General features: G+C 44.9%; 1 protein-coding gene across 1 annotated transcript in view; it reads right to left on the bottom strand.

Annotated features, from left to right (window-relative positions):
* AOAH (acyloxyacyl hydrolase) overlaps positions 1-27,789 on the bottom strand; it is a 216,151-nt gene that overhangs the window by 109,234 nt on the left and 79,128 nt on the right. Inside the window, exons 7-11 of the mRNA XM_058296776.2 lie at positions 23,399-23,459; positions 22,197-22,267; positions 21,286-21,334; positions 18,850-18,898; positions 16,646-16,740 (exon numbers count right to left, since the gene is read on the bottom strand). Of these exons, the coding sequence (XP_058152759.1) occupies positions 16,646-16,740; positions 18,850-18,898; positions 21,286-21,334; positions 22,197-22,267; positions 23,399-23,459 (325 nt within the window). The remainder of the gene's footprint in view (positions 1-16,645; positions 16,741-18,849; positions 18,899-21,285; positions 21,335-22,196; positions 22,268-23,398; positions 23,460-27,789) is intronic.

Below are 27,789 nucleotides of genomic sequence, written 5' to 3'. Positions count from 1 at the left end.
CTCTCATGTATCAGATGCTGAATATTATCTCATATAAAAGAACAAGTACCCACACCTCAGACAAACAGAAGTCTGGCTGCTGTCAATTAAACAACCAAGCCTCACCCCAGGCACGCCCTGCTGCTGGTTCTGGCGGTGGAGGATTTCTGTTATACTGGGCAGCGCAGGGCCTGGAAGACTGTGTGAACAAAAATCTGTGCCAAGTTCACAGAGCTGGCAGCGGTGGGGCTGGGATTTGAACGTAGTTCCTGGTGGAATTAACGAGGGGACGCTTTCAACAGGCGGGGATTTTTGCAATCCTCAGCTTCTCCTTCCTAAGCTGCCAAGCCTCATGGAATCACAAGATTGAGCTGAGCTGGGTTTGCTAGCTTTTAAAAATGAGGCTTCCTGATTGCTTGTTTAGGGGATAGTCTTTCAGACACTGCTTTGGTTAAAAGGTTCAGGAATCCACAGGTAGTCCGAAAGTGACCACAATCTTTCCTTCTCTGTTTCTCTTTTATGGAAACCAGGTCTAATTTATGGAGAGTGGAGAATGGATATTTTGGGGATAAATACAGAAACGTGTCGCCTGCACAGGCATGTACATCCACACTCTGCTCGCATGTATCGAGGGCCTGTACGTGACCTGTCTGTGGCCAGGGCGAGGAGGCCACGGAGAGCAACACCCGTTGCTGCTCTGAGGTTCCTCTCCCAAAGTGGACGGCAGGGGATGTTCTGGAGAATAGGGAGAGAAAATATCATTTGGTTTCTGCCCCTGTAATCCCAGGCTTAGCTAGATTAGACATGGCTCTGTTCTCACGAGCTAATGCTTTGATATAGACAACCTCAAGAAGTAATTTAACTCAGAGTTTGATTCATAAACTTTAGAATCCCATGTGCAGCAGGATGAGTCTCAAATAGGGGGAAGTGGCTACTAGCCCTGTAATTCAGTAAACAAATACATCTATCTATCTATCTATCTATCTATCTATCTATCTATCTATCTATCCATCATCTATCCATTCATTATATATCTAATCATCCATCTCTTTATCTCTATCTATCTACTATCTATCCATATAATCATCTCTTATCTATCTATCTACACCTCTAGCTATATGTCATCTATCTAAGGAGAGAGCAGGTCAAGTACCAGCCTGTGCTGGGCTCTGTGTACACAGTACCAGGCCCTGTGGCTCCTCTTGGAGTTCGTAGTCTAGAGGGAGCACAGGCAATGGACACTTCTCAGCTGGTAACTTTGAAGACTCTCTTTAACCTTTCTGTGCTTTAGTTTCATTACCTGTGTGATGGATTAATAACAGCGCCTATCATATTGGATGGTTGAGAGGATGAGAAGAAATAGTCCATGTGCAGAGTCCAGGATTGTAGGTGCTCAATAAAAGCTGGCAGTTACTATTTACAGGGGGACCCGGGGCACTATGCCAGTATGTAGAAGGGACACCTATTCCAGATGTGGGGGTTCAGAGAAGGTATCCTGAAAGGAATATTAGCTAATATGAGTCCTGTAGGATTAATAAAAAGAGCCAGGCAAAGAAGGGAATGGGAAAATAGTTCAAGCATTAGTAAATTCACAGGCAAAAGTCCAAGGCTTAATCCTGAAGTCCAAATAAGACCACTGCTGGGAAGCGGACTTGGTCCAGTGGTTAGGGCGTCCGCCTACCACATGGGAGGTCCGCGGTTCAATCCCCGGGCCTCCTTGACCCGTGTGGAGCTGGCCCATGCACGGTGCTGATGTGCGCAAGGAGTGCCCTGCCACGCAGGGGTGTCCCCCGTGTCGGGGAACCCCATGCACAAGGAGTGTGCCCCGTTAAGGAGAGCTGCCCAGCACAAAAGAAAGTGCAGCCTGCCCAGGAATGGTGCCGCACACACGGAGAACTGACACAACAAGATGATGCAACAAAAAGAAACACAGATTCCTGTGCTACTGACAACAACAGAAGCGGATGAAGAAGAATGCAGCAAATAGACACAGAGAACAGACAACCGGGGGGAGCGGGGGTGGGGAGAATATATAAATAAATAAATCTTTAAAAAAAAAAAAAGACCACTGCCAAAACCAAAACTGCTAAAAACTCTCAAACACCACGTATATTAATTACCTGTTGCTCTGTTACAAATCGCCCCAAAATATAGCACCTAAAGAATACTACATGCAAGCAGACCAGTAACCATAACTGTTCAACTCCTGGAATGAAGCATATTCTATGGACATTTAAACTTCAACTTGAGTTAAATAGGTAATTTTCAGGGAAAGGCTATAGCATCTCATCTTGGACCTTGTACTAATCCAAAAATTTATTGAGGCAGTGAAAAAATTGTCAAATAAAGGGTTCTAGCAAAATATGACCCATAAATTTAAAGAGGACAGAATGGCAGGTAACACTCAATCTTTTAGCATTTTCCCCAAATATGGCTCATTTTATGGTTTTATTTTTTTTTACCTTGTCAGCTTCTCTTAGCTTCTTCCTTTTCCCTTTTTTATTATTTATTATTTAAGCTTTAACCCATGGTTTATTTACTCCATGAATGAGTCAAGGGATGCATTTATCTAAAGGCCTTACACCGAATGAAAACACACTGTGAAGCTGGATACTTTCTACTGAATTCCATTTCTTCTCTTCTATCATTTTCTCCAGGGTGATTGAAGAACTATTTCCAAATTCATAAAATTGAGAAAACAGAGTTTAAAATATACTATTTGGGAGCAGGTGTGGTTCAGTGGTTGAGCACCTGCCTCCTAGTACAAGGTCCCGGGTTCAATCCCCTGGTACCTTTTAAAATAAATAAATAAATAAATAAAAATTAACTTGACAATTAAAAAAAATAAAATATCCTACTCATTCACAAAGATAGTCACAAGTCAATTCTTTTGTGGGTCCAGTGTAAAGAATTCTTCACAAGCAGAAAAAAATAAACCCACCACGGGCCAGAAACAGCCACAAGAAGTGTACCTTATAAAGGTCGATTTTTCCAAGAGCTTTATTTGATTTTGTAACAGTTTGGTCATTTTAACTTGCAGCTGCCAGGCTGCCATTTGTCTGGAATGTGGGTCGTCTTTTCCAACTTGACACCTGAAAAAGTCCCAGGTCCACAGTCAGGCTACAAAGGCAAGAGCAGGGAGGAGACGCCACAGTGGCTGCCCTAACTGAGCTTTCATTCCCCACTTTGTGTCTCATGAGAAATTACCACATTTTTGTCCCCTTCCCCTCCCTCACCTTCTCCCAAGAAGCTGTCATAAAACCTGGCTGATTCAGTCCTTCCAAATGGCCCTGAGTTGTTTAGCAGTGGCTGACCTCCTGCCTCCTCACTCACTCCCTGCCATCTTTAGCAGTGTTTCCCAGAGTCTCGTGGGGAACTGGTTTAAAATGAGGATCCTGGTTGAGCAGGTTTGTGGTGGGGCCCTAGAATCTTTATTTTTAATAAGTGCCTTAAATGACGGCAGGCACTGGCTGGCCAAGCATGGGGAGCCCTGATCTGCAGGCTCCTGTGAGCTCTTCACTGTCATCTTCCATGCACTACCACCCAGCATCTTCTCACCATCCTCTCTCTCCCAACCCTCTCAAAACCGCCAGTCCCTTGAAGTTATCCTGAGACCTCTAGGGCCTCAATACAAGCTCTTCCTCCTACTCAACTTTATTGATACTTGCTACTCACGAACTCAGAGTGAGCTAAATCCTGACCTCCTCTCATAGGCTCCTCAACTGTGACCTCCTTCCCTCCACCGCATGTTAGGTGTCTTCTCCGTGATCTCATGTTACCCCTCGCATACCTACTTAATTAAACCTAACACATTGACACTAGAACAAGGGTTGGCACAGTTTTTATGTAAAGGACAAGATAGAAAATATTTTAGGTATTGTGTGCCATATGGTCACAGTTGTGATGACTTGATTCTGCAGCCCCAGTATGAAGCAGCCACAGCCAATGTGTAAACACATGGGCATGGCTGCATTCCAAGGAAACTTTATTTACAAAAGCAGGTGGAGGGCTGAATTTGGTGGAGGGGCTATAGTTTGCTAACCTCTGCTCTAGGGTTCAACAGACTTAGTTCGAATCTGCACTCCAGGTAAAACTGAATTATCTCAGGTAGGTTGGCTAATTTCTCCAAGTCTCAGTTTCTTTTTTAAAAGTAGACATAACAGGAGGCTTATTTCTGTATTAAATGAGAACAAACAATGCCTGGCATTTGGCAGATGCATGGTCATTAATATTTGCTTATTATTATATCTGTGAGTTTATTTGCCTATCTTCCCAATTAAATTTTAGCTTCTTGTGGCCAGAGACTGTGCTTTTCACCTGCGAAGGCACAGTTGTCCATCCTTATCCATTTTCTCTGTCCTTAAGAATCCAACTCCCACAGTCTTAGCTGGGCACACGGCTGTCTGGCTGGGGACTGCAATTCCCAGTCTCTGTTACGGTCAGTGGCTAAGTTCTGGCCAATGAGATGTGTGAGTGTGTGAAGTGTGCCACCTTTGTGCCAGTTTCTCCCAAGGCATGTGCCCTTTTTCGCTCAGATTTTTTTTTCTCTCTTGCTGCAGGAGCAGGAGCAGCCAGGCACCTCAGACCCAGCGATGGAAGCTGCAGGCTGAGGATGGCATAACTACCCCATCATTCCCAGGGTGCCTTTCTCTGGATTATTACATGAGAGAAAAACACACTTCCCTCTTAAGTCACTGAATTTTGGGGTTCTTTGTTATGGCAGCTGAACCTGTACCCGGCTCGATTCATAACCAGCCTTTTAAGAAGGGCTGGTCTACCTGCTCACTCTAGCTGGCTCTGAGATACATCTTACCAACATGAGGCCATAACCCCTTTTTTGCTTCCTGAGTTACTGTCCTTTGAGGTTTTGCTTTTTTTTTTTTTAAATCAATTAGGCTTTGAATACTTGGCTCAGTGTTGCTGTCCTCAATTCCAGACTCTGGAATCTTTGGACCTCGTGTTTCATGCATATTCCACTGGATTTTCCTCTAGGCATTATGGTTTAGCTTATCCCTCTGACCAATCCTCCAACCATTGTCTTGGGTAGAGAATCCCCAGGAAATCATCCAGAAACCAGTGTTGACCCCCAGGCCTTCGGCCAGGCTGGGCGGGCTGATCTCCCTACACCCTGCACTGGTTCATTACACATCGGTTGAGCCAATGAATGCATGGTGTGTTAGCAGTCAAGTCTGGTCATCCAAAAATATTTTTAAATGCCATCATTTCCTCTTTCCACATTCCAACTGATTTGAGATTGTTTTCCCTGTGATGAGTTAGTTCCACGAAACCCATTTTATGGCTGAGGAACTTGAGAGAGGGTGAAGCAAATGCCAGACATCATCATCCAGAGGGCAGGAGCTCGTGCACTAGTTTTAGCTGTGTGCTGGACACCTCGAGTTTTATGGACACACTGCTTCCCTACGTGAATCTCTCTCTCTAACATGCCGGGAGTGCAGGCGTGTGGGCTGAGTAATTATAAATGCCTTTCGGACACACGGAGCTTAAAATAATTGCCTTTTGTATTTTTCATAACAACGGGTGTTTGTCTTTTTAATTCTCTCGGGAGGCATTGAGGGCTAATGGTAATCTTACTGATGTTTTCAGAAGAATGAGCCTGTAAGTGCTCCCTACTTCGCTGGCAGGTAAGAGACCCAGATGCTCACCTTGAGCAGGGAGAGAAGGGCATGGAATTGATCAGAACTCAAGGCTACAGCCGTCTGGCCCGCACTCTTGAATAGAGAAAGGGAACAGAACATTCTGTCTCTTGTGGCCTGATTGCTGTCAGAGGAAAGGATTCACCCTGGCGAACACAGCCTCCTTTTACCAGCAGAATAAACGAGAAGGGACCAGGATGGGGCCTCTCTTTTCACTGTTTAACATCTTTAATTGCCAGCCTGCAAGATGTGTGAAGGCAGAAAATGTCATTTGGTCCAGTTTTACCAAACAACAGTCTTTCCTTATCTGAAAAAATAAAAAAATAAAAAAAGTACACGTACTCTAACCCCTAAATATTTCTGGCGTCGGCATGAAGTTAACTCAGATAGGATTTCCACATTTTATATGCACCGTGAAAATCTGCCATTTCTGCTTAATGGGACATTTCTACGCACCGATAAATCCAGAGAGTAGGAAGTAGGGAGGCTTAGTGAGAGGATGAGAGCGTTGATCTTGTTTGTGGGCTAATAAAGAGGAGCCAAAGCTGAGACACAAAATCAGCTCAAACAGGAATAAACCACACACGGGCTTGAAAGACCAGAGCCGCTCTGCTCTGGGGCGAATAGGCATTGACTGCCGTCAGAGAAAGGCTTCATTTTGTCTTTGACACAGCACGAAATTCAATCTGTGCCTACTTACCCTATAGACAGCAGCCTGCCAGGGGTCGCGCTAAGATTTTATCATAGCACAGGCGACAGTCTTCGCTAACAAAATAAACATTTGGGAAATTGGATTTCAGAATCGCCCCCACCCCCGTGCAATTCTGGTTCAGTGAAAAGCAGCATTTAATATTTTGGAAATAATTTTCGAACAGATGGGGGAGGAAGCAGGAGGGCAGCTTCCGTTGCTGGTCTTGATGCTGACTCTGCCGCCCTTTCTTTCTCAGCAAAACAACTCAAGCAGAGTATCACCCCCCACACCCGTTGGAAGAAAAGCAGCAGTGGGAGAGTATTTTCAGATTTGCTCTTTGTTTTTCTCTTAAATCTTTCTAAGCCGAGGTCCCTCCCGGGGCATGGGTAGCTTGCGTCAAACCCTCCTGCTTAGGTTTGATGTCTTGGAGAGCGGCTCAGGAGGGAAACGTCCCACCAGCCAGCCGCAGGAGGCTTGGGGACCCTTTGTTTCAGCGGGACCACGAGGGTGATTCTTTACACTCTCTTTATTGAACTACAAATATCTTTCCAGATGAACACACTCCTAATCAAATTAGCTGCGAGCAGGTCCCTAGGGGGCCATGCTGCCTAACTAGAGGGCTGGCGGGAGAAAGGCAGGAGAAGGGCCTGCTTACTTCTGGGGCTGCTGTAGAAAAAACACCAAGGACGGTGGATTCCTTTTCAGTGGACCCTGCTGGGGTGGAATGATGTATTTGCAGAAATGTTTTCTACCTTATTGGGTGATAAAGGCAAAGAAATGTTGAGGAGCCTCATAGAAGACAGACTGGTCTACTATGGAACAATGGATACTTGGTTTTCTCCAGTATCTACTGTCCTTTGCAGACAATATGATTGGGTACTTTGTGCAGCAAAGGAATGGCACGTACACACCTGGGGTCCCTGAATAGTCGGGCTGTGTAATGCTCATTCCCACTGGGAGACCGCGAGTGAGACCACACGGGCCACTTTTCCTCTGGAATAGATGGACCCACTAGACTACCCTTTGTGGAGGGATTAGTAGGTGGGTGTTAGGGATCCACGGATTCTCCCTCATCTCACAGTTTAGTACAACAGAGTCTAAATGCAGAAACCCCGTCCCTTGGAACAGGTCAGAGAACGGTCACGAGACCTTACTTTAAAAGATGACTTGCTTTTATTACATGGTGGTTTGTGCTTCTATGGGGGAAGGAAAGAATGATCTGGCATTTGGCAAACAGCAGTCATTCTGGGGAGGCCAGGGGTGACCCGGGGTATTCAGGGCAAAAAGAAACGAGCCTCTACTCAGGTGGAGAGCACCCAGACACCCAGCCTGGGCTTTGATTCCCACCGGAGCCCACGCCTAAGCAATTAGCATCCACCTCGGACAGCTCTTCCCAGTCCTTCGCCCCGGCTTTCAGCTCCCCGATGACTGCTGCTGCTCATCACCCTCTGGAAGTCCTGAGCTTTCGGAGCTCAGTGCTGACTCCAACGGACTCCAAATTTGGTCTGAAAGGGTTCAAGTTGCCAGTGCTGGGTAAACACCTAAGCCTCGCAGCTCTAAGTCGTCTCTTCTACTTCAGCTCGGGCTGGACTCTGCAACCACATTTCCCAGACTCCTTTGTGAGACGGCGCCTGCCAAGGGGAGGCACAGGAGGAAGCTGGGGAAGGCAGGGGGAACAGGGAAGGGACTGATGTTTCTGGCTTCCACCTGAGGGACTCACCCTCCAGCAGGAGAGGATACCTCTGGCTCCAGCCTCCAGCCTTCTTTGTCACTCCCAGCTGCAGGCTCTGCACACCCCCAGCAGCTGGTTCGATCCCTGCATAGTCAGACCACCTTGCCCGGGTCTGAGCACCAGCCGCAGGGCACCCTTGCCTCTAGCATCTGGTATTACCGTCTTGCCTTTGTTCCTCCAGCCCAAGCGTCAGCAGCCGCTTCTTGCAATGATTCATCCCTGGTTACTCCAGCACGTTGGCCCTTTTTTGCTCTAATAAGCTTATAATGACACGTATTAGAAGAATGAGCCTGTAAGCGCACCCTAACACCTGTGTAGCCTATTCCCTACATCAAATCCCCGCTGCTTGAAGGCCTTTATTTTCCTGCTTGGCCCCTGCTAAATGCTGGCTCTCACGCTGAAACCCAGTCTTTTAGGGTTCCTCCTGCAGAATTGCCCAAAAGGTTGGGGGCTCTCACCACCTATGAGGACATCCCTAAAAGGCTCTAAAACAGTAAAAGGAAACAGGTCAGAAAGTGGAGAGGGGAAGAGAGGGCAGGTCATGGAGGGACTGGAAAGAATCTTACTAAGTGTTTTTCTTCCCTGTTCCATTACTTCTCCCAATGAGGCCTAGGATAACCGCCTTAGGGTTTTGACGTCTTTGAGAATGTGAGCTATATTTCACTCTTTCATTAGTATCTGAAGTGTGAACAGAGTGAAGAAATTGCTCGGCATTCCAGCTATTTCTCCGGGCTGAAACAATGTCACCCAACCACTGGGAAGCAAATGTACCACTCGACTCGTGTTCAGAAGCCACGGGCTGAGTGAGGTCTGCTCCCGGGGGACGCACCATTGGGAATCTCACATATCCCAAATGCTGGGAGCACTGGCACAGAGAGACCAGCCCATGTTGGGCTGATCACTCCCCCACTTCGCCCTAAAACATTCTAGCCTAGATTTCTTTGTCTTCTAGAATATTAGAGATATTTCTAGATGTGAAGAATTTTGAAAACCACATAGCAGCACCACACAGGCACATTCAAACACCTAGTTTTGTAAATAGAATTTTGTAAATTCTCAAAAGTTTGGACATTAGAGGCATTGGGAAAGCTGTAGGATGGTGGTTTACAAAGTACAATCCAGAGACCTCTGGGGTTCCATGAGATCACTATTTTCATCATAATACTAAGATTTTATTTGACTTTTTTCATTCTAATTCACACATGAAGGTACAGTGGGTTTTTTTAAAATTCACAACAAAATTTTATATTTGGTCCTTTTCCTTCAGTTCTTTAAAAAATTTTTTGTTGTCTTTTCTTTTAAAGATAAATAGATCACACAAAACAGTGTTTTCAAGAAGCTATATGCATGTATATTAAAATGTATATTATTGAATCAAGTTATTAAAGAGAATTGCAAAATGTAAAACATTGCTGTCCTTCTCACTCAAGTTTTTCTGAAAACAGTTATTTTTCATCAAAATAGATGATCTATGTTAACATATAATGGATTCCTTACTGTTATTTTTAAATGTATTCATAAATATTTTTAAATTTTCTCAGTTTTAATTTCTGTTATGGTAATCATTGATAGATAGAACTCACATAACCCCAAGCTCTTGTTTTTTTAAGAATGCAAATAGGACTTAAGACCAAAAAGTTTGAGAACTTGAATATGAACTTATGCTATGAACAGCCCTTAGGATGATCAGAACCAGCAAACCGAAGAGAGCTAGGGTCACTGAGGCTCTGTTATCTCGCCGGTGTTTTAAGTCTATGCCGGCAGGTTAAAAAGCAGTTCTTGTAAAGTACAGGGAAAGCAGCTCTATTCTTTTCTCCACTGCTCATTCAGTCTGTGTACTAATTCTTCCCTTGTCCCCAGGAGAAATTCAGGCCAGCCCTATCATGCATCTGCTCCTTCTCTGATATAAATTTCAGAAAGTAAGATGTCCAGTTCTAGTAACCCAACCCGCATAACTTAAAATATTCCCTGACTCCTCTGGCTTGAGCTGGCATTTGTATCACAGGAGAGGAGTGTGGTTTGCTCCTTTGACAATTTCCTCCCGCTTGCCAAGTGCTGATTCTCTGACCCCTCAGGGGTGGTGTGGAGGGAGAAGAGATGTGATCTGGTGTGATATCCTCTGGCTGGGCAGATGTTCAAGCTGATGCTCTCTGATTGGGTTTCTTTCATGGGGCTCTCTTTTTTTTTAGGCGGTACTGGGGATTGAACCTAGGACCTTATACATGGGAAACAGGTGCTCAATCAACTGAGTTATATCCGCTTCCCAATAAGAGTTGGTTTTTTTTTTTTTTTCATTTGTTTGTCATTTTTCAGAGTTACAGAGGACTGAAACTGGGACCTCGTACAGGGGAGGCAGGCACTCAACCACTTGAGCTACATGTGCTCCCCTCGTGGGGTGCTTGAGAGGCCCTGCTGGGAACATTTGACTGAACCTCTTCTGGTAGCCACTTGCGCATCCTGCTTCAGTGTCTGGTCACCTGTAGGGCAACCCCTCCATTGAGGTCAAGGTCTTCTCCAGGATTTTAAATGGCTCGAGGCTGGCTCTCCCTTCCAGGGATGCGCATTCTTGCCCCAGCACTCACACGTTCTGCCTTGGTCACTTTCCCTTACCTGCTACATGAGAGTGTCAGACGCCTGGCCTCTTGACCCCACTCTCCTGCCCTTTTGCTGTTCTGCCATCACCCCGAGAATGGCCTGCTCTGCATAGGTTGCCCGCCAAGAAAAACGAAGGGCACGTGGAGCAGACCTTGACCTAACCTGCTGTTGAGAGTCAAGCCCTATAGAGCTCAACCCAGGTCACCTGATGCCCAGGCAACCCAGAGACACCTGAGTGAGAAGAGGTGACGGTTGTTTTAAGTCACTGAGTTTGGGAGAGGTTGTTACAGCGTTGTTTTGCCAAAGATTTGGTGATAAAGCTTCCTTTTCTGTGTCATCTTTCTAAGCAAAACATCTTCTTGTCCCATCTTCCATTCTTGTCTCATCTTCCATTTTTGTCTTATCCCATAGATGTGTTACCAGGCTGGTGGTGACTGGGCTAATTTTTTTTTAGCTTGGAGAGGAATGTTAAGAGAGACATTTTAAGAACATCAGGGGCTTAAAACAGATGGTAAAATGACACTAAGACTGGATTGCTCTCCCTGCTACTCATTGCATTATTATCACATTGATAAGACAGGTTAATCCCAATTACTATCCCGCCTGATTTGTGTTCATCAGCCCTCTCATAGTCATTTCTCAAACCTATTTACTGTCAGGGGAGGGGCTGTAGCTCAGTGGTTGAGCACCTGCTTCCCATGTACAAGGTCCTGGGTTTAAAAAAACCCAGAACAAAATAGAACTATTTTCTATCGAAAAGTGGAAATAACCCAAATCCAAACCAACAAATGCTAAGCAGCAGTGTTTCAATCAGATCATTGTTGCCAGTAGCTGATGAAGAATGTTACAACCCAAATTCTAAAAGTCATATCTCTGAGAATGGGGCCTCCTGCTGGGACTGCTGAAGTGATTTCCTTAAGATGTCTACTCAGCTGTCCCCTCAGACTCAGCACAGTGCAGAGCAAGCCACCGTGAGAGCAGGTGAGAGGCTGTCCTCTCCAGAAGAACTCTAGTTTGGGCCCCAGGACTGTGGGAGAGGCATCTGTCACTATGAGCTGTGTGATCTTGGGCAGTTTACTCAAACTCTCTTAGTACTTGTTTATAAAATTAGGATATGTTGTAATAGCGTCTATCACAGAGGGCTTTTTACAAGGTTTAAATAGAGTAATCTAATATTTTGGTTGCCTTAGCTGGTTTCCTTACTGATATACTTAAAACAACAAACAAACAAACCAAAAAAACCCCACAAAAATCCACCCAAACAGAACAAACCACCAAAACTTTGTATTGCAATATTTGGTACATACATACTGCAAATTCATTGAAGAAAATTTTGAAAAAAAGTTACTCATGATTCCACCCCCAAAAATGACCAGTGTTAACGTACTGGTCTATATACTTCCAATTATTATTTTTGTTTGCATACAGAGACACACGTATATATTCACAAAAATTGCTCCACACATACTATTTTGAAGCCTGCATTTGTCCCCTACCAAATTATCATAAATATTTTTCTCATTAATAAGTATCTATAATTATATATAAATGATTCTATAATATTTCATTGTAGATATGTAATATATTTTTATATATCTAATGTGCTATTTTTAAATTTTTAGTTTCTGTCCCCATTTTTGCTCTTAGAGGAAACTCTTGGATGAATATTTATGTACATTTATTTAGCAAATGACTAATAATTTTAAAAGCAAATTCCCAGATGTAGAATTACTATTTAAAATCACAAACATTTTCATCTTTCTTTATACATATTGCCAAACTGCCTTTCAAAGAAGTTTTAGCAATTTAATCTCTCACTGCCAGTGAGAATGTTTTACCATATTCTTGCTAAAAGTGATCCTTTATCTCTTTTTAACTTTTGTTTATATGATGGATCATAAATGGTATTCTACTGTTGTTCTAATCAGAATTTCATTGATTACTACTGTTTTTATATTTATTGGTCATGTTTTTGGCCAGGAAAAAATTCAATTGTCTTTTGCCTATTGAAATGCAGGAACTCTTTGTTATTTGAGTATTTAAATTTTGCCCTTATAAGTGTTAAATATTTTTCTAGTTATTCATTTGCCTTTTAATTTTATGAATATTTTGACATGGTGGATATTTGAAAATTTTATATAATTAAATTTAGTAATGATTCTTAAAATAATATATTTTTAATTTATTTTTATAAGATACATAGATCACACAAATGTAATGATTTTTTTTTTTTGGCTTCTTCTTATATCAAACTAGAGAGGGAGGAGTACTTCTTTACATATATATGTATATTCTGCCACCACCCCTTCCCCCCAGGAAGGCATATGTCTGGTAGGTTTTCTGACCTTTGAATGACTGAATGTAAGTTTCTCCCACTTTCATGTGAGAACAATAACTTGGCAGATGGAGCATTTTTGACATGTAATCTTTCCTCAAAACTCAGTGGGTGCTGTTCCACTGTCTTCTGAAGCTTAATGTTAGGGGATAAGTCTGATGCCAAACAGATTTCCCCTCTTAGTATGTATCTTGATTGGCAGAATGATAGTAACATTTTTCTTTGTCCTTTAAATAAAAAAGAAAAAGCAGGGCATAACAAAAAGTCTAGTCTACACTTCGGCCTGGTACTCAGTGAGGGTTTTTGAGTGAGGACCAGCATTTCCTCGGCCCAGAAAAATGATTATTTCTTTGGTTGCTGCTTCCTCTCTGCCTGGTTAAGTACCTTTTTGACATCTTAATCTCCAGGCCCTGTCCTGCCTGCCTCTTATCTCTTCACTCTTGATTTTCACACCATTGTCCTTTTCTAGTTGTAGAAATTCTAGTTCTAGAATTTCCCCAGCTGATTCACCACTCTGCTCATCCTGTTTTCAGCACTGTCCAATTTGCTAGTCAGTATTGCCATTGCATTTTTCCTAGGGTAATTATTGTTTCACCTAAAAGCCGTCTCCCCTGATCACAGATGTATGCTTTCCTATGGGTGCAATCTCCTCTCAATTGTCTAGAATCTGAATTTAATATTTTACCAAACGTAACTCTTTGTCCCACAGCACACTTTTTTTTATATACAGATATGCAGCCCTGCCTGCTCATCTGTTTGTCCAGTTTGGGGACTTGGGAGAGGTGCTGCCAGAGAGTGTTTGGGCTCATGCTTAATTTCTTTAGTCTGGGAAGAAGGGGTCAAGGAAAAGTTTATAGTTTCTGTAGGCTTATTTCTCTGGATCAGAGTTGAACCTTTCCAGGAGAAGGAAGAGAGAACCACATCCAGAGGTGGTGCTATGGCAAGGGGCTTCCCCTTTGTGCCAAAGTTTCTGTTTCCATTGGGTGGGGCAGTTGTAACCGAGAAATTAACAAAAGTGTTTTCATCCACTAAATTGGATTTTAGGCACTTACTAACCTTTTGATATGTTGTAACGGAGCTAAAAGTAAATGCCAATAGCTGTTCTAGCCTTGATGTATATTAACCTCTGAAGTAGCCAGATGCCAGTATCTGTAACTCACTGCACAGTATCCTAAATGCCTTGTCTCTTTGATGCTGACTCTATGCTTTGTAACTGTGTAATCTCTACCCTGTAAGTGGACAGTAACAAGACAACTCGTGGCAGGCTTCGCTTGTATCCCCTTATCTTGTTTGGCAACCCTGAAGTCTGGTGTCCTGGCATGGAGCCCCGCTGAAGGTTTATTAATGAAGTAACATGAATCAGCCTGAATTGACCACCGCAAACTCCTAAACTCATCTTGCTCGTTATCATAAGCCTGCCAGCCTTTGTTTGAATACTACATGACACTGAAGGTCGCTCCCATTTGGGGAGACAGATTGAAGGCCTTGATCGCCTTGCTTTGCGCCCAGCAATAAGCTCTTTCCCTCCTTGCAACCCCACTGTCACAGAATTGCGCATTGGGCAGAGGGCCCGTGTTTGGTTCAGGTAAGGTGGCTTTTGTTAGGACTGCCCCCTCCAACAGGGTGGCGACCCCTGGTGTGGGCGGGTAGGCCCATTCTCCCTGGCTCTGTCCTCTCCTGGCGGGAGGGTGAGGTTTGGGAGGCACCAGCCCATTCCCTATCCAAATACCCGGCATGCCCCAGCGCAGGGGCTTAAAGACCCTTGGGGGTGGCCTGGAGGGAAAGGACATGCCGGGTGTGACTCCCCCAGGGTACACCCCTCCCCCACCGTGGCCCCCCGGACCCTGGACCTGGAGACTGGCCAGAGGGGGAGCCCAGCCTCGGCCGATGGGCTCGGGGTGGGGCCTTGCTGCCTGCCCAGAGTGTCCCCCCGCCTGAGACAGCGCTCCCTTGGGGACTCTTCCTCCCCCCAGCCTTTCTGCGTGTTGCCCCTCGTGTGACCGGCTCAAAGCATCCTTCAGAAGCTAATAACAAGGACTGTATAATTCCAGTGATTCTGGGTATGACACAAATGCTCTCACAGTTGCATTTAAAACTGGCATAAAGATGAGCATAAAATTCATGCTAATAATTTAAACTTTTAACGATTTCTTTTTGGAGTGGCATGAAATGGCAACTAAAGGAGCCCACCATGACAGGTAGAGACTGTAGAAGGAAGGAGCAAGCTTTGTATTTAACTTTCAGTGGCTTTCCCCCCCTGCGTTTTGAATAAGGGCCACATGCTTCACTTTGCGGTGGACTCTGTATATTACGTGGCCCATCCTGGGCACAGGCTTTGAGGCTGTAAGAAACAATAGCCGCCGATGATTGATCCGAGGCCAGGGCGTCCCCTGCTTGGCTGGGCGGCCCCCGACCAGCCTTCCTTGAGCCTCCTGCCTCCTCCCTGCCCTTACCACATAATTTCCCCTGGTGTTTGCATAATTCCAGAGGAAGATAGTGCGCCTCCTGATGATATGGCGTGGGCATACTGAAGTGATGAACTGGGGTACAAAAAGAGCTGCCACCTTACCTCTAGCCCGTGTTTCTCAGCGTTCGTCTGAGAAACTCGTGACTCTCTCTCGCAGGGTTTGACACCTGATACAGAGTCAACCAGTGACAGTTTCTGATATGGATTCAACTGTGCCTCCAAAAAGACACACTCAAGACCGAGCCCTCGGTCCTGTGAACGGGGCCTTATTTGGAAGTGTGGTCATTTCAGCTGGAGTTGGTTAAATTAAAATGGAGCCACACTGGAGTAGGCGGCCCCCATTCCAACCTGACTTCTGCCCTGATGGACAGGACAGACAGAGACGCAGGAGGAAGACACCCGGTGAAGACATTGGAGGTACGCAGCCCCAAGCGCTGCCTGGGGCCACCGGAAGTCGGGAATCTTCCCTGGGCCTTTGGAGGGAGCAGCGCCCTGCCACCACCTCGATTTTGGACCTCTAGCTTCCAGAAGTGTGAGGCAGTCAACCTCTGTTGTTTGAAGCTGCCCGTTTGTGGTACTGTGTCACGGCAGCCCTAGCGAGCCAAGGTAGTGTCCTGCCCCTGCCCCTGCCTTCTGAGCCAGGCTGTGTTTGTGACTCTGCCTCATGGCTGTCTTCATGTTTTGACTCAAAAGACTCCCCAGGACAGTCTTGCTGCTCTTCAGGAGGGGATGACAGTCTTGTCTGTCCCTTTTCTGGGGACAGCGGCGGGGGCCATCAGTCGCTGAGCAGCCTTTTCTGCTCATACCCTCCTTGTTTGCTCAGATAAAAAAAACCCCACAAAAACAAAAACAAAACAAGCTGGAGAGTCCCCAAAGCACCTCATCCCTGACCTCCATGGGGAAGCCGGCTGATGGACTTGTGTACTCTCTGCACCCTTTCCTTTTTGGCTCCCACTTGCAATTTCCAGGCTCCTGGCAGCAGAGGGGCTGAAGTTTGGAAGTGTGAGTAGGAGAAACCCTTTGCCTCCATTAGCCTAGAATTGAAACAGCTCTGACGTGTCTTTCATGGCAGATTTTGCTGAGGAGGGAAATTTGCACCTGTTTTGAGTTGGCATCACGTTTAAAGCGAGAGCAAAGGGAAACAAAACCAAAGGCCAGCGCATCCGGAATGATTACTGCCCAAATTACTTACCAAAGACATCTGTGAAGCTGTGATCCATTCTGGAGAGATGCTAAAATGAGCCCCAGCTGAGTCTCCCAGCAAAATGATCCCCCTGGGTTGCGAACCTAGGTGGCACAATTTATTCACATTATTTATGCACTCAAATACTTTGGAGCCTCGGGATTGGGTAGTTGTGGGAGCAGATACCCTCGTGTGCATTCCACGCACAGAGCAACATAACAGTGATGCATTGCCACTTTGTGTGTGTTGGAGAGTGAGGGGCATAGCATTTAGTTGCTGAATGAGATTTCTAGGCCATCAGACTGCTAGGGAAGCTGCACAGATGCAGGCGTGCATCCCAGCTCAGCATAAAGCAAGCTGCAGTTCCACATCCTGGGTGAATGATGGATGAATCAACGAATGAAAACTTGATCTGACCTCAGAAATAAGCCCTAAATTCTACTTCTGGAAATTGCTTTCTTGGGAAACACACCCATTTCAATTACAATTCACTTTAAGAATTAATGCTCTCATGGAGCAGTTTTGCTTTTTCACGGTTGGGATGGTTCTTTAAAGTCCTTAATCCACATGCACCCTGGATGGATGATTCTGGCTGATTAACGGAGAGAAAAAGGTAAAGGTCTCATGCAGCCCTGCACGTTTTTAGGTTAAGGATGACTTAACGTGGTTCTGAAGCCCCTTTACACTAGCTCATTCACCTGTGGCTATCCTCTGCCAAATCCCTTCAGCTCTGAAAGAATCAGTTGACACCTCCCAGAGCCAGAGCAGGGAGCCTCCTGCCTCCACCCCTAAGCCCCCCAAATCACGCTGGCAGATCAATCGCCCAGCCTCATGGAGGGGGCTGCCTGTCCTGGGCCTCTGTACAAGGCCCCACAGATGGGGACTGAGAGGGCCCAGGACGTGCATGAAGGCACAGGGGTGTGACATGGGGGACCTGAGGGCCAGGACCTCACACCAGGGTTTTACCCAGGTCTGGGCTTACTCATTCATTTGGTAGTTTATTTGTTCATTGTTTCTTTTATTCATCCAAACAACTATTTCTAAACTGGCGTGATATGCAGTGTCTTTATATTTTCCATTCCCATACTTGCTATCCCTCTGAAGCTTAAAGACAGTAAGACTGGAGGTTGATTGAGGGCAGGACTATATCTTTGGCCTATGAAAACTGATAGCTTTTGGTGATAACAGTAATTGGGATTCAGTAAATACTTGAATGAATGAAGGGATGCTTGGGATAAAGTACTGCCTATGCATAAAACAGTGATGTTACCATAGGGTCTTTTTTTTTTTTTAATTAATTAATTTATTTAATTCCCCCAGTCCCCCGGTTGTCTGTTCTCTGTGTCTATTTGCTGCGTCTTGTATCTTTGTCCGCTTCTGTTGTCGTCAGCGGCATGGGAAGTGTGGGCGGCGCCATTCCTGGGCAGGCTGCACTTTCTTTCGCGCTGGGTGGCTCTCCTTACGGGGCGCACTCCTTGCACGTGGGGCTCCCCTACGCGGGGGACACCCCTGCGTGGCAGGGCACTCCTTGCGCGCATCAGCACTGCACATGGGCCAGCTCCACACGGGTCAAGGAGGCCCGGGGTTTGAACCGCGGCCCTCCCATGTGGTAGACGGACGCCCTAACCAGTGGGCCAAGTCCGTTTTCCCCATAGGGTCTTATTTAAGAACATTTGGGCATCATCAGGAGCTTTGGCTGGTGGTAGGTTTCTCCTACCATACCAGTGGCCTGGATGCCTATGGTATTTGGGCATTTAGAATACGGAGCTCTTTGTTCAGCTATTTTGTGAAGCCCCTATCAGCTATAGCTTATAGATCTTTAGCTCAGTATGAGCCCAGGGGGTCTGACCTCATAGCATATTGAGAAGGAAATACAGAAGATTAAAAAATTCCAGTTACTGCCTCTACTTGTGTTCTTATCTGGAGACATGCTGGGTTTTGGTTACCCCGTTCTCCATCCTGCAGCCTTTTCCAACATCATGATTAAAGTCTCCAATCCCCAAATAAAGGAGTTGATTAAACGACTTCAGTTTTGCATTTTCTAGATTTAGCCTCTTTTCTCTACATCTTTTTCATGTCTTTTCCTGCCCTGCCATGAAAATACATGTAGCATCAGGTACTTGCTCACTTGGACGGTCTATTCATTTCAATTTGAAGCTGTCTAGAAAAGAATATTCTGTTGTAATAAGTGCACTGACTTTTACAAGTCTTACCTTCACAGAATTTCTTCTCATATGGAATTCCATCTTTTGGATCAACACCCTTAAAAGAGACAGGATGAGATTAGCAGTTTGTTTTTAAATGTATGAGACACATAAACTAAATCTTTACCACTGGCTCTATGCCAGTGAGTTGGACTTGAAAAGAATGGGGGGCAAGGATAAGAAGAGACCCAGAAACGGGGCCATCGCTTTCCAAGGGAGGCAGGGCAGGGAGGGGGTCTCGCTCCTCAGAGCAACACAGGGTCAGGGTGGGCTCGGCAGTCTCTGAGCTGGGATCTAAGAGTCCTGACATGTCCAGTATCCAAGGATTGATCCTTCTAGAGCAGCAATTCTCAAGCCAGGAGACATTGGCAATGTCTGGACCTTTTTGGTTGTCACAGCTTGGGGCCAGGGGAATCGCCCCTGGAATCTAACAGGTAGAGGCCAGGGATTCTGTTAAACATCCTTCACTGCACAGCACAGCTCCCACAAGACAGAATTAGCCAGCCCCAAATGTCAATAGAGCTGAGTTTGATAAATCTAGAGGTGAGGTAGGCCAAAAAGTGGCCCAGCCGAGGAAACTCCCTACCACTTAAGGCTAAAGCTATCCATTAGCAGAGTCGCCTCTCTTCCTAGTTTTAATGTAAGGTTTTCAAATATATTTTCTCCTTTTCTTTTTTTTTTTTTTGCCAAATTGTGACTTTGAGGTAGCAATAGAATTAGCACCAGATAGCAATAGTATTCTAAGGTGAAAGAGTTTGGTGGCCAAAGACATTTTGGAAATGCTGTGGTCACTCTTCTGGTCTTGGGGGATTCCCAGTGGACATTAGGACATTGAAGATGCTGAGAAATCCAGAAGTAAAGAAACCTTTTAGCTTTATTTGATCCAGGCTCCTGAAGGTCACTGGACTATAGAACCCCTCCGCTCACATCTATCACCATCACTCACAACAGTGGGATTCCGGGACACAGTTTGGGAAATGTTGAGCTAGATGCTTGTAAAGCCCCCTTTGAGTTTATAATTTTGTGATTCCATGAGGGAGTTTTCCTCCCTGGGAAGGGGTAGCTCTGAAGGTGATGTGTCTTTCTCCCGTGGCTGATGAGGGGCTCTGAGTCTTGCATCCCTCCGTTGGTGGGGGCTTTCCATTGATCTAGCACTGCCTCTTGTGGGGGGTGACTCACCAAGTCGGAGGTAGGTGAGGGATCACGGAAGGAAGAACAGCCTCATACACTGAGCAATCCCTTGTCGTCCCACACAAGAAAACTTGGGTTTATCAGAACAGGAGCTGCCTTGGGGGTCTTGAGGACTTAAGGTCTAGGGGAGACATCTTCTCCCTCTCTGTGAAAAGGCAGTGTGTCTGAGGAGAGGATGGGTGAGGAGGGATGGAGTACAGCCACCTGTCATGCTTTCCATATCCCCAAAGCCACAGGACCTGAATGCACGCTGTAGGGGCTGGGTCAAGCCTGGACTGCCAGTTGTCTTGAAGGGAGGGAAGTCTTTATGGAAACTTTCTCGTCTTCATCCAAGTGGACTAACGAGGCAACTATTCAGAGGCAACTTACCGTGAAGCCAAATTAAGCATCAGGGCCTTTCATTTGCAGATCATATGATCCTGGGAGTGAATGGGAGCTATAGAGTGTTCTAGATGAACAGGGGGAGCCAGGTTGAAGTCAGGAATGTGTCCATATTAAAGCACTCCTGATAAACCAGTGATGAGTTTTCAGAAGAAAGGGACATGAACTTCCAAGACTCCAGTCATTCATTAGGATTTCTTTTATTTTTCTAAATAATTATTTACTTTCATATCTGATTTTATATTTGTGATTTGGTATTCTTTTTCTTCACAAGAAATCCTCAAATCACCTAAGTTTAAGACCACACAAAACTTGAATCTGTCACTGTTGCTGTCCATGGATAGATGTTTGGTTGTCTTTTTTCCGTCCTTTTCTTTTCTCTACCTGGAAGCTGCTAATCCATTATTCAGAGGGAACTCAGACACCAGCAGCTGATGCCTGGAAGTATGGTAATGGGGCAACTGCAGGGTAATTTCTCCTCTCCCTGTCTAGGTTTATGAAATGGGAAAAGATGACTACAGTAAAATGGTGACGGCATGTGGTTTGTTCCAACAGCTGTTTGGGTTGCTATAAAATTTGCTAACACCACTCCCCATTTAGTTTTACACCACTCGAAATAGAATAAAAGGATTATATGTGGGTGACTTTAAACAAAGTTTAAAGGGGTTGTAACCAAGTAAGCCTCAAGCTTTATTACATCCTTGACACTCTTCACGTGTGATCAGAATTTTACAGCTGCCTTCTGAACAGCAGACACAGAACTGGTTTAGGTTGTCATCTTCTTCTTAGATCTGATAAAAGGAAATAAGCAATGGGTTTCAGGGGAGGGTGGGAAGGTGGAGAACAGGGCTAAATCTGAATTTAGTTGCTTACCCAAATGCCATTACAGTTTGAATCCTGATGCGCGTCCCAGCTGTCTGGCCTACAGAGAAAACATCGACATTGTTCTTTGACATATACTTGTCACTCAGTGAATGCTGGTTTCATGAATGGATGAACAAACATGTGTTTGTGTGTGCTACACGAAGTGTCATTGAGAGAAAACTGTGCTCTTCAAGGGAGAGCACCACATTTCATGGGTATAGAGGCATACAGAAGACTTTACTTGTCCTCTTTGCCATCAAACTTGGTTTTGGATATTTGCTGGGAGCCATGGACCAAATCCAGCCTCTTCTATGAATGACTAAGTTCATAGCCTGTGTTGCTGTGGATTGGGGTTGATGAACACAATGAAATAATCTGTGGCCGGTTTAATTTAGATCGATGAAGTCATTAAAACTGTGCTTCTGAAACGCCCAAACATCTGGAAAATTTACCGCTTTGGCATTGTAGTCAAAGCTAAGGTGGAGGTTGGGATAACCATTTTTTGAAGTCAGAAATGTGATTGGCTGACTATCAATCAGCCTGGGAATATAATGTGATGTGTCCTCTCCCTGCTTTTTGTGGGGGTTCCCTCCTGGATGGGGAACCAGTGCAGGAGGCTGGACAAATGTCCACAACAACCTGTTTCCTTGCTTGTTTCTCCCACTAGACTGTAAGCTCCATGGGAGGAGGCATATCTCTGTTTTGTTTACTATCCCATGTGACACGATGCAGGGAGTTTGGCAAATAATAGGCGCCCAATAAGCATTTCTTGAACCAACGGATGACTGTTGCTTTTTCACTGAGCTTTACGTCAATCTGGACCCAGAGGTCCCTTCTCTCTGTAAATGGGAATCCCCAAGGCCTCCTGCCTTCTCTTCAGAAGGTGATTTTCAAAATCAGTGAGCCAGGGAGACACGTACCTTCTGCCCGGGTACGCCATCTTGTTTCTGTCGTCACAGTCTCGGCCCCGCCAGTGGTAACCCCGCAGCGTCTGAAACGGAGGGTCACACGGGGAGCTCAGATCTGCTCTGAGCTTCTCAAGGTGAAGGTTGGTCAGAGCTGGCTGAGTGCTACTGGCATCTGCAGTAGTCTAGGAACTAGAAATCACTAACAGGAGACGTGTGAGGTGAAATGGAATATAGAAGCAGGGCCCAGGAACAGGTGGTGGAATGCGCTTACGGGTCTGCAGAAGTGAATGTGGATGGGTGAAGGGATTTGAGTGTGTGTGGCAGGTGGACGGGATGCTGGGTAGGTGCTTATATGTGGGTGTGTGTGGGTGCATGTGTGTGGAGTGGGTGTGTGTGGACACGTGTGTGGATTGGGTGTGTGGACATGTGTACACAGGTTGTGTGTTTGAGTGTGTGTGGATGTGTGCGAGGCTGGCTGTATGTGTATATGTGTATGCTCATGGTTGTGTGTCTCATGTGACCCTCTACAAACAGAAGGACCATCCAATGCCCTGAAATTCCTGTATTAATCATCAATCCCTTTAGGCTCTAAAATCATCTGGTCAAATGATTATCTTTTTTTTACCAGTTTTTTTAGTTTTATTTTATATACAAAGAACTAGCATAGTTTTAGTCAGGAAGATGTCTTGGACAGTCCACTCAAGGAAGATTAGTCCAACTTGATGAAGCCCGTATCCTTTGGGTACTGATGGAAACACTGGCCACGCGTATTGAGACAGTATTTCCAGATCAGACCATGTCGGTTCGAGCAGACGCAGCAAGAGCGGGAACCCTGGCCGAATTTTTGCGGATGACTCTGGTAGAGCTGCTGGTGACCCATCTTCCTCTCAGAGCCCAACGGGGGTAAAGGAAAAGTTTTTGATAATTAAAAAATCTCCAGCCAAATGGCTAATTATATGAATTTATATATTTGACCTGACTGATCTGAAAGAAATGAGTCAGGATGCTGGAAAAAAATAAAAAAAACTTTTTGAGCCTAAGATTCATTTTGATGGTCCATATATTATTATGATGCCAAATGTCCATAAAAATCATAAAATGGTATGCAGTTCATCAAATTAATAATGTATTCAAATGAAACTCAATCTCATCTTATTAAAGTAAAGTGTAGAAAACTATGCAATATGTAGATAATATCTGGTAATAATACTTACTGGAAAAACACTGTATTTGTCTGAGTCTACATCTTTGAATGGCACAGAATTTTGTATAGTGCTAGGAAAAAAGAGAACAAAATACCTGGTGAGCTAAGGAAAAAATTTCAGATATGGGTGTTTTGAACTTATGTGACAGAGGCTTATTCTAAACATTATATTCAGGACCTGCATGTTATGTTAAGATTACTGGTTGAGCTTTGCCAAACCCTGTTCTCCATTCAGCAGAGCTGTGTTTGCTCTGCGCTCCTTGGCCCAAACAGGTGGTGGTGGTGAAATAATTGAAGTTTTTGAGGGCGTGAGAATTTGAAGTTGAGATCCCAGGAGTGTTTCCTTAAAGTTTTGCTCTTTTAAAACCATTTACTCTGAGACTCTTGAGGCATTTAGTTATCATCAACTGGCAAACTTCACCAAAGCTGCGACTTCCACCCATAAGTGAGGATTTCCCCCTGGGTCCTCACCACTGGATTTCCCTAGCTTCTAAATAGGCAAACCCTGCTTTCCGTCTGCTGAAATCACTAATGATGTAGCAAAGCAATACGGCTGAAAGGTGGGTAACACTGCTCTTGGAGCCTAGAATTTAGAGAGAGCAACATGGTCATTTATAGGCTATGCTAAATGGTTTTTGAGTCGAGGGCAATTTTGAGTCGAGGGCAGTTCTGAAAGCCTTCAGGCAAATGAACATGCCAGAGCCAGGGTGGAGTCTCCTCGGAGCCCAGCTTGACTCTGCGAAGGTGGACCCACCAGAAGTCCAGGTTACAGGCCTCTTTGGAAAAACACTAACAGGGATTGGGCCGCTCATATCAGCCTCCTGTGGTAGCCTCTGTTACTCTGCTCTGTAATTCTCTGACTGGGAATTTTGCGAAATACACCTGCCAGGTTCCCTTGCCAGACAGACTTGGTGTGGTGAGAGGAGAGAGGAAGAGGAGAGGAGAAACTGTTTTTTCTCTCTCTGTCCGGATGCTCCCTTCAGTGACCCCAGCTCTGGCCACAGTGGTCCTCCTGGGCTGTCCCAGCACCCGTGGGTGCAGCACCCGTCCTCCTCCATGGCTCTGCACTGGTGCATGTGGCCCCTCTTTGGTTCTCCCAGCAACCCAGCACCGAGTGGCTGCCTGAGCTCTGAAAACACCCACCCTTCCTTTTGTTTCCTCAGTATATCCTAGGGACACTTCCTTTAGTACTTGGTGCTGGCTTACCTCATCTTCCATTTTCTACGTTTTTAGCCTTTTCAAGACTTTTACAACTGGCTCCCTGTATTAAATCTCTTCCGTGTGACATACCTGGCATGGTTCTATTCCCTGATGGAACTACTGAGACAAGGACTCTGTGATGAATGAGTGGACGGAGGAGTATTCTGAGAAGACAGGGCAGAGCAGAAGTCAAACTCCCTCTCTTAGGGACCCATGACGTGGCTAGGAGGGCAAGACAAGGCGGTGTCCCTCAGCTTGTCCTCCTTACAGATCTGCCCTGGGAACTGTGGAGACTGTAACCCTGAAAGAACTAGGTTTACCCTGGGGGAAGGTGGGAAGGGGAGCTACTGGAGTTGCAGTAATAAACCAGATGTGGGCTATAGAGAAAGGCTCCACCATTATCACCCCAGACGTTGACTTTCCTATGACCAGGATGGCCCAGATGAGATTCTAAGAGGACTCAGAGGGGCTCGCCCACTACTTTCACTCGTGCAGAGGATGCAGGGTGGGGTGGGGCGAGAGCGTCACTAAGGTCCTGTCCTGGTGTGACCTGCCAGGACTTCTGGACACATCCTGCTCCTTGTCTGCTCTGAGTTATGGGTGTTTTTCAACCACCTCAGTCTTCATATCACACATCATTAAATGACCTGTAACCATTTAATGGAAGTTGTAACTACTAAGAAAAGTTTTTGAAAACATTTTGAAGATGACAGTTCCTGAGAAACAAGGTAGTTGCTCCTATGTATGTATTTGACCTCTTGGGCAGCTATTTTATTTTTCCAGTTGAGAAAAGAGGAGAAAAATAGAGATATAGAGGTGATATGGGCCTAAGCAGCCAATAGTTCACTCTGAGTAAAGGTGGAGGGCGAAAGGTCTCAGTTTAGTATGTCAACCCAGCTTTGCCAGCGTAGGGATAAGAGGTGGTCCTTGAAGGACTCAAAGTGACTGACCAAAACCATACATTCTAGATAGGCGAGAGTATATTGCTCATCCAAGGCGGCAGAAACTGCAAATCATGTAAAGGCTACAGTCCCTTATTCACAACCCCCAAATTTAAACAGCTCTTGAAACCAAGAGTTGTTTTTTCTTTCTTCTTTCAATCAACTTTGCAGCAATGAATTCAGTTGGTAGCAAAACCTGACCTATAGGGCAATACATAAGCTTGATCACAACACAATCGAAATGTGTTGGTTTGATCTTTGCTTGGGGTGTTGTATGAATTATAGTATATGTACCACATGGTGCTTTCCTATAATCCGAAAAACTGAATCCCAAATCACATCTGGTTCCAAGGTTTTGGATAAGGCGTTGTTGACTTTTACTAAAATTATTTCTCCAAAACTGCATCTAAATTCGATAACTTGTGCATCCTTAGAGGTATCTGGTTATATGCTGAAACAAACCTTCCTTCTCTCTTCCCTCCCTCCCTCCTTTTCCTCCCTTCTTTCCACAGGCCATTGTAGAATCTCTGCTCTGTGCCAGGAATTGTATTGAATACCAGGTATGAATATGAGATACATTTCCTGTGCTTGAGGAGCTTAATTATGGGTGGAAAAAAATGATGTGTCAGCAAATAACTACAGTACCATGAAAAAACCCCTGCTCTTCAAGGACCATGCACCAACAGGGAAAAGGTTTCTAACTCTATAGAGGAGAGGAGGTGAACTTAAGGTGAATCTTAAAGGATGAGAAAGAATTTCCAAGGCAAGTAATTGGGTGAAGGGCATCCTAGTAGGAGGAAAAAGTGCCTGGGAAGCCCTATAACATAGCTCTGGGTTCCGAAATTAGGCTCTCTGGGTTCGAATCTCAGGGCCACTGCTTACTTGCTGTGTGATCTTAGGCAAATCATTTAATCTTTCTGTGTCTCAGTTTCCCCATTTGTAAAATGGAGCTAGTATTAGTACCTACTTCTTAAGGTATTGTAAAGACTAAACGAGTTGGTACATGTAAAGCATCAAGAACTCTGCCAAGTATATAGTAAGTTCTCAACACACATTAGCTGTTATTGTCAGGTACAATAATAATTATTCCAAGGATGGTTCCTAGCATTGGGCTATAGGAGTCAGTTGTCTGCTCTGATCACATTTTCAGATGAGAGTTTCTGGAGGTATTCAAAATTCAGTCCATGGGTCGTGTTCAGATTTTCAGATTTTCAGTCACCCATTGTTCTGTCCAGTTATGGTGCAGGCTGGTATGGGGATTGTGAGCTTGCTGCTACTGCTGTACAAGTGTCCATTGCTAGATGTCAGGCCAGCAGGCTTGATCCAGTGAGTAATTGTAATTGCAGCTGAGTGTTAGTAATTATATAATATGGAACTATTCAAGTTCAATTCTCCTAAGATTATTTCCTGACTGGGGCATTATGACAATAGAAGAAGCAGGTGCGCCTAAAGCTTCTGTGTGTACTTGCCTCACATTTGAGACATGTAGGCATGTTACATACATCTTTGTTAAGAGGATGAGAACAGAGAAAATCCTGGAAGGTTTTCACCCTTGTGGTCATGTGGGTGGGCAGAGGAGCAGGCAGAAATGGAAAATAAAATAATGATGAATTAAAAACACAGTTAACAGAGGATACGATACTCTAAGCATCTATTAAAATAATAAATATGTGGGTTTACGCATAGAGAAATTAAACAAAAAGAATCAATTATTAAAAGCCTGGACTCCCCTGACTCCTCATTGCTGCAATAAAAAATACATCGTGTGTGGTTAGAGTGAATTCTGATAGAAAAAAAATGACAACAAAAATAAAACTTGACCGCTCCATCCTAGTAATTTAGTAGTTTTGTTATCCTAAACTTTTTTTTTCTGGGAAATATTCCCTCATTTCTTCATTGAACTCCTACTAATGCTAAGCACTATGGCAGCTTCCGGGGATAAATAGTTTACTAAGATATGTTGTCCCCGCTTTCCAGAAGCTTCTGTGGGAGACTGACAGGGAAGCAGCAATCAAAGGAAAGGGTGATAGGTATAGGCACCAGGTGAGCTGGGGGTATGAGGAGGGCTATTCATGCAACTGAAAAATTCCTAGGGGTGGAAATGACCTTTCCTCAAATGAATTTTGAAGGTGTGGGACCCAATGGGATGGGGAAGGCAGAGATAGGGACAGAGCAAGGAAAGGCATCTCCCGGAGGGTATTTTATCAGAGGATTACATAATAGAAGCCCTCTAGGTCTTGTCTCACCACCTGCTGACTGT

Source organism: Dasypus novemcinctus, chromosome 5 (genome assembly GCF_030445035.2).
Source record: "Dasypus novemcinctus isolate mDasNov1 chromosome 5, mDasNov1.1.hap2, whole genome shotgun sequence".
Taxonomy (NCBI): domain Eukaryota; kingdom Metazoa; phylum Chordata; class Mammalia; order Cingulata; family Dasypodidae; genus Dasypus; species Dasypus novemcinctus.
This window is presented reverse-complemented; position numbering and strand designations above follow the sequence as displayed.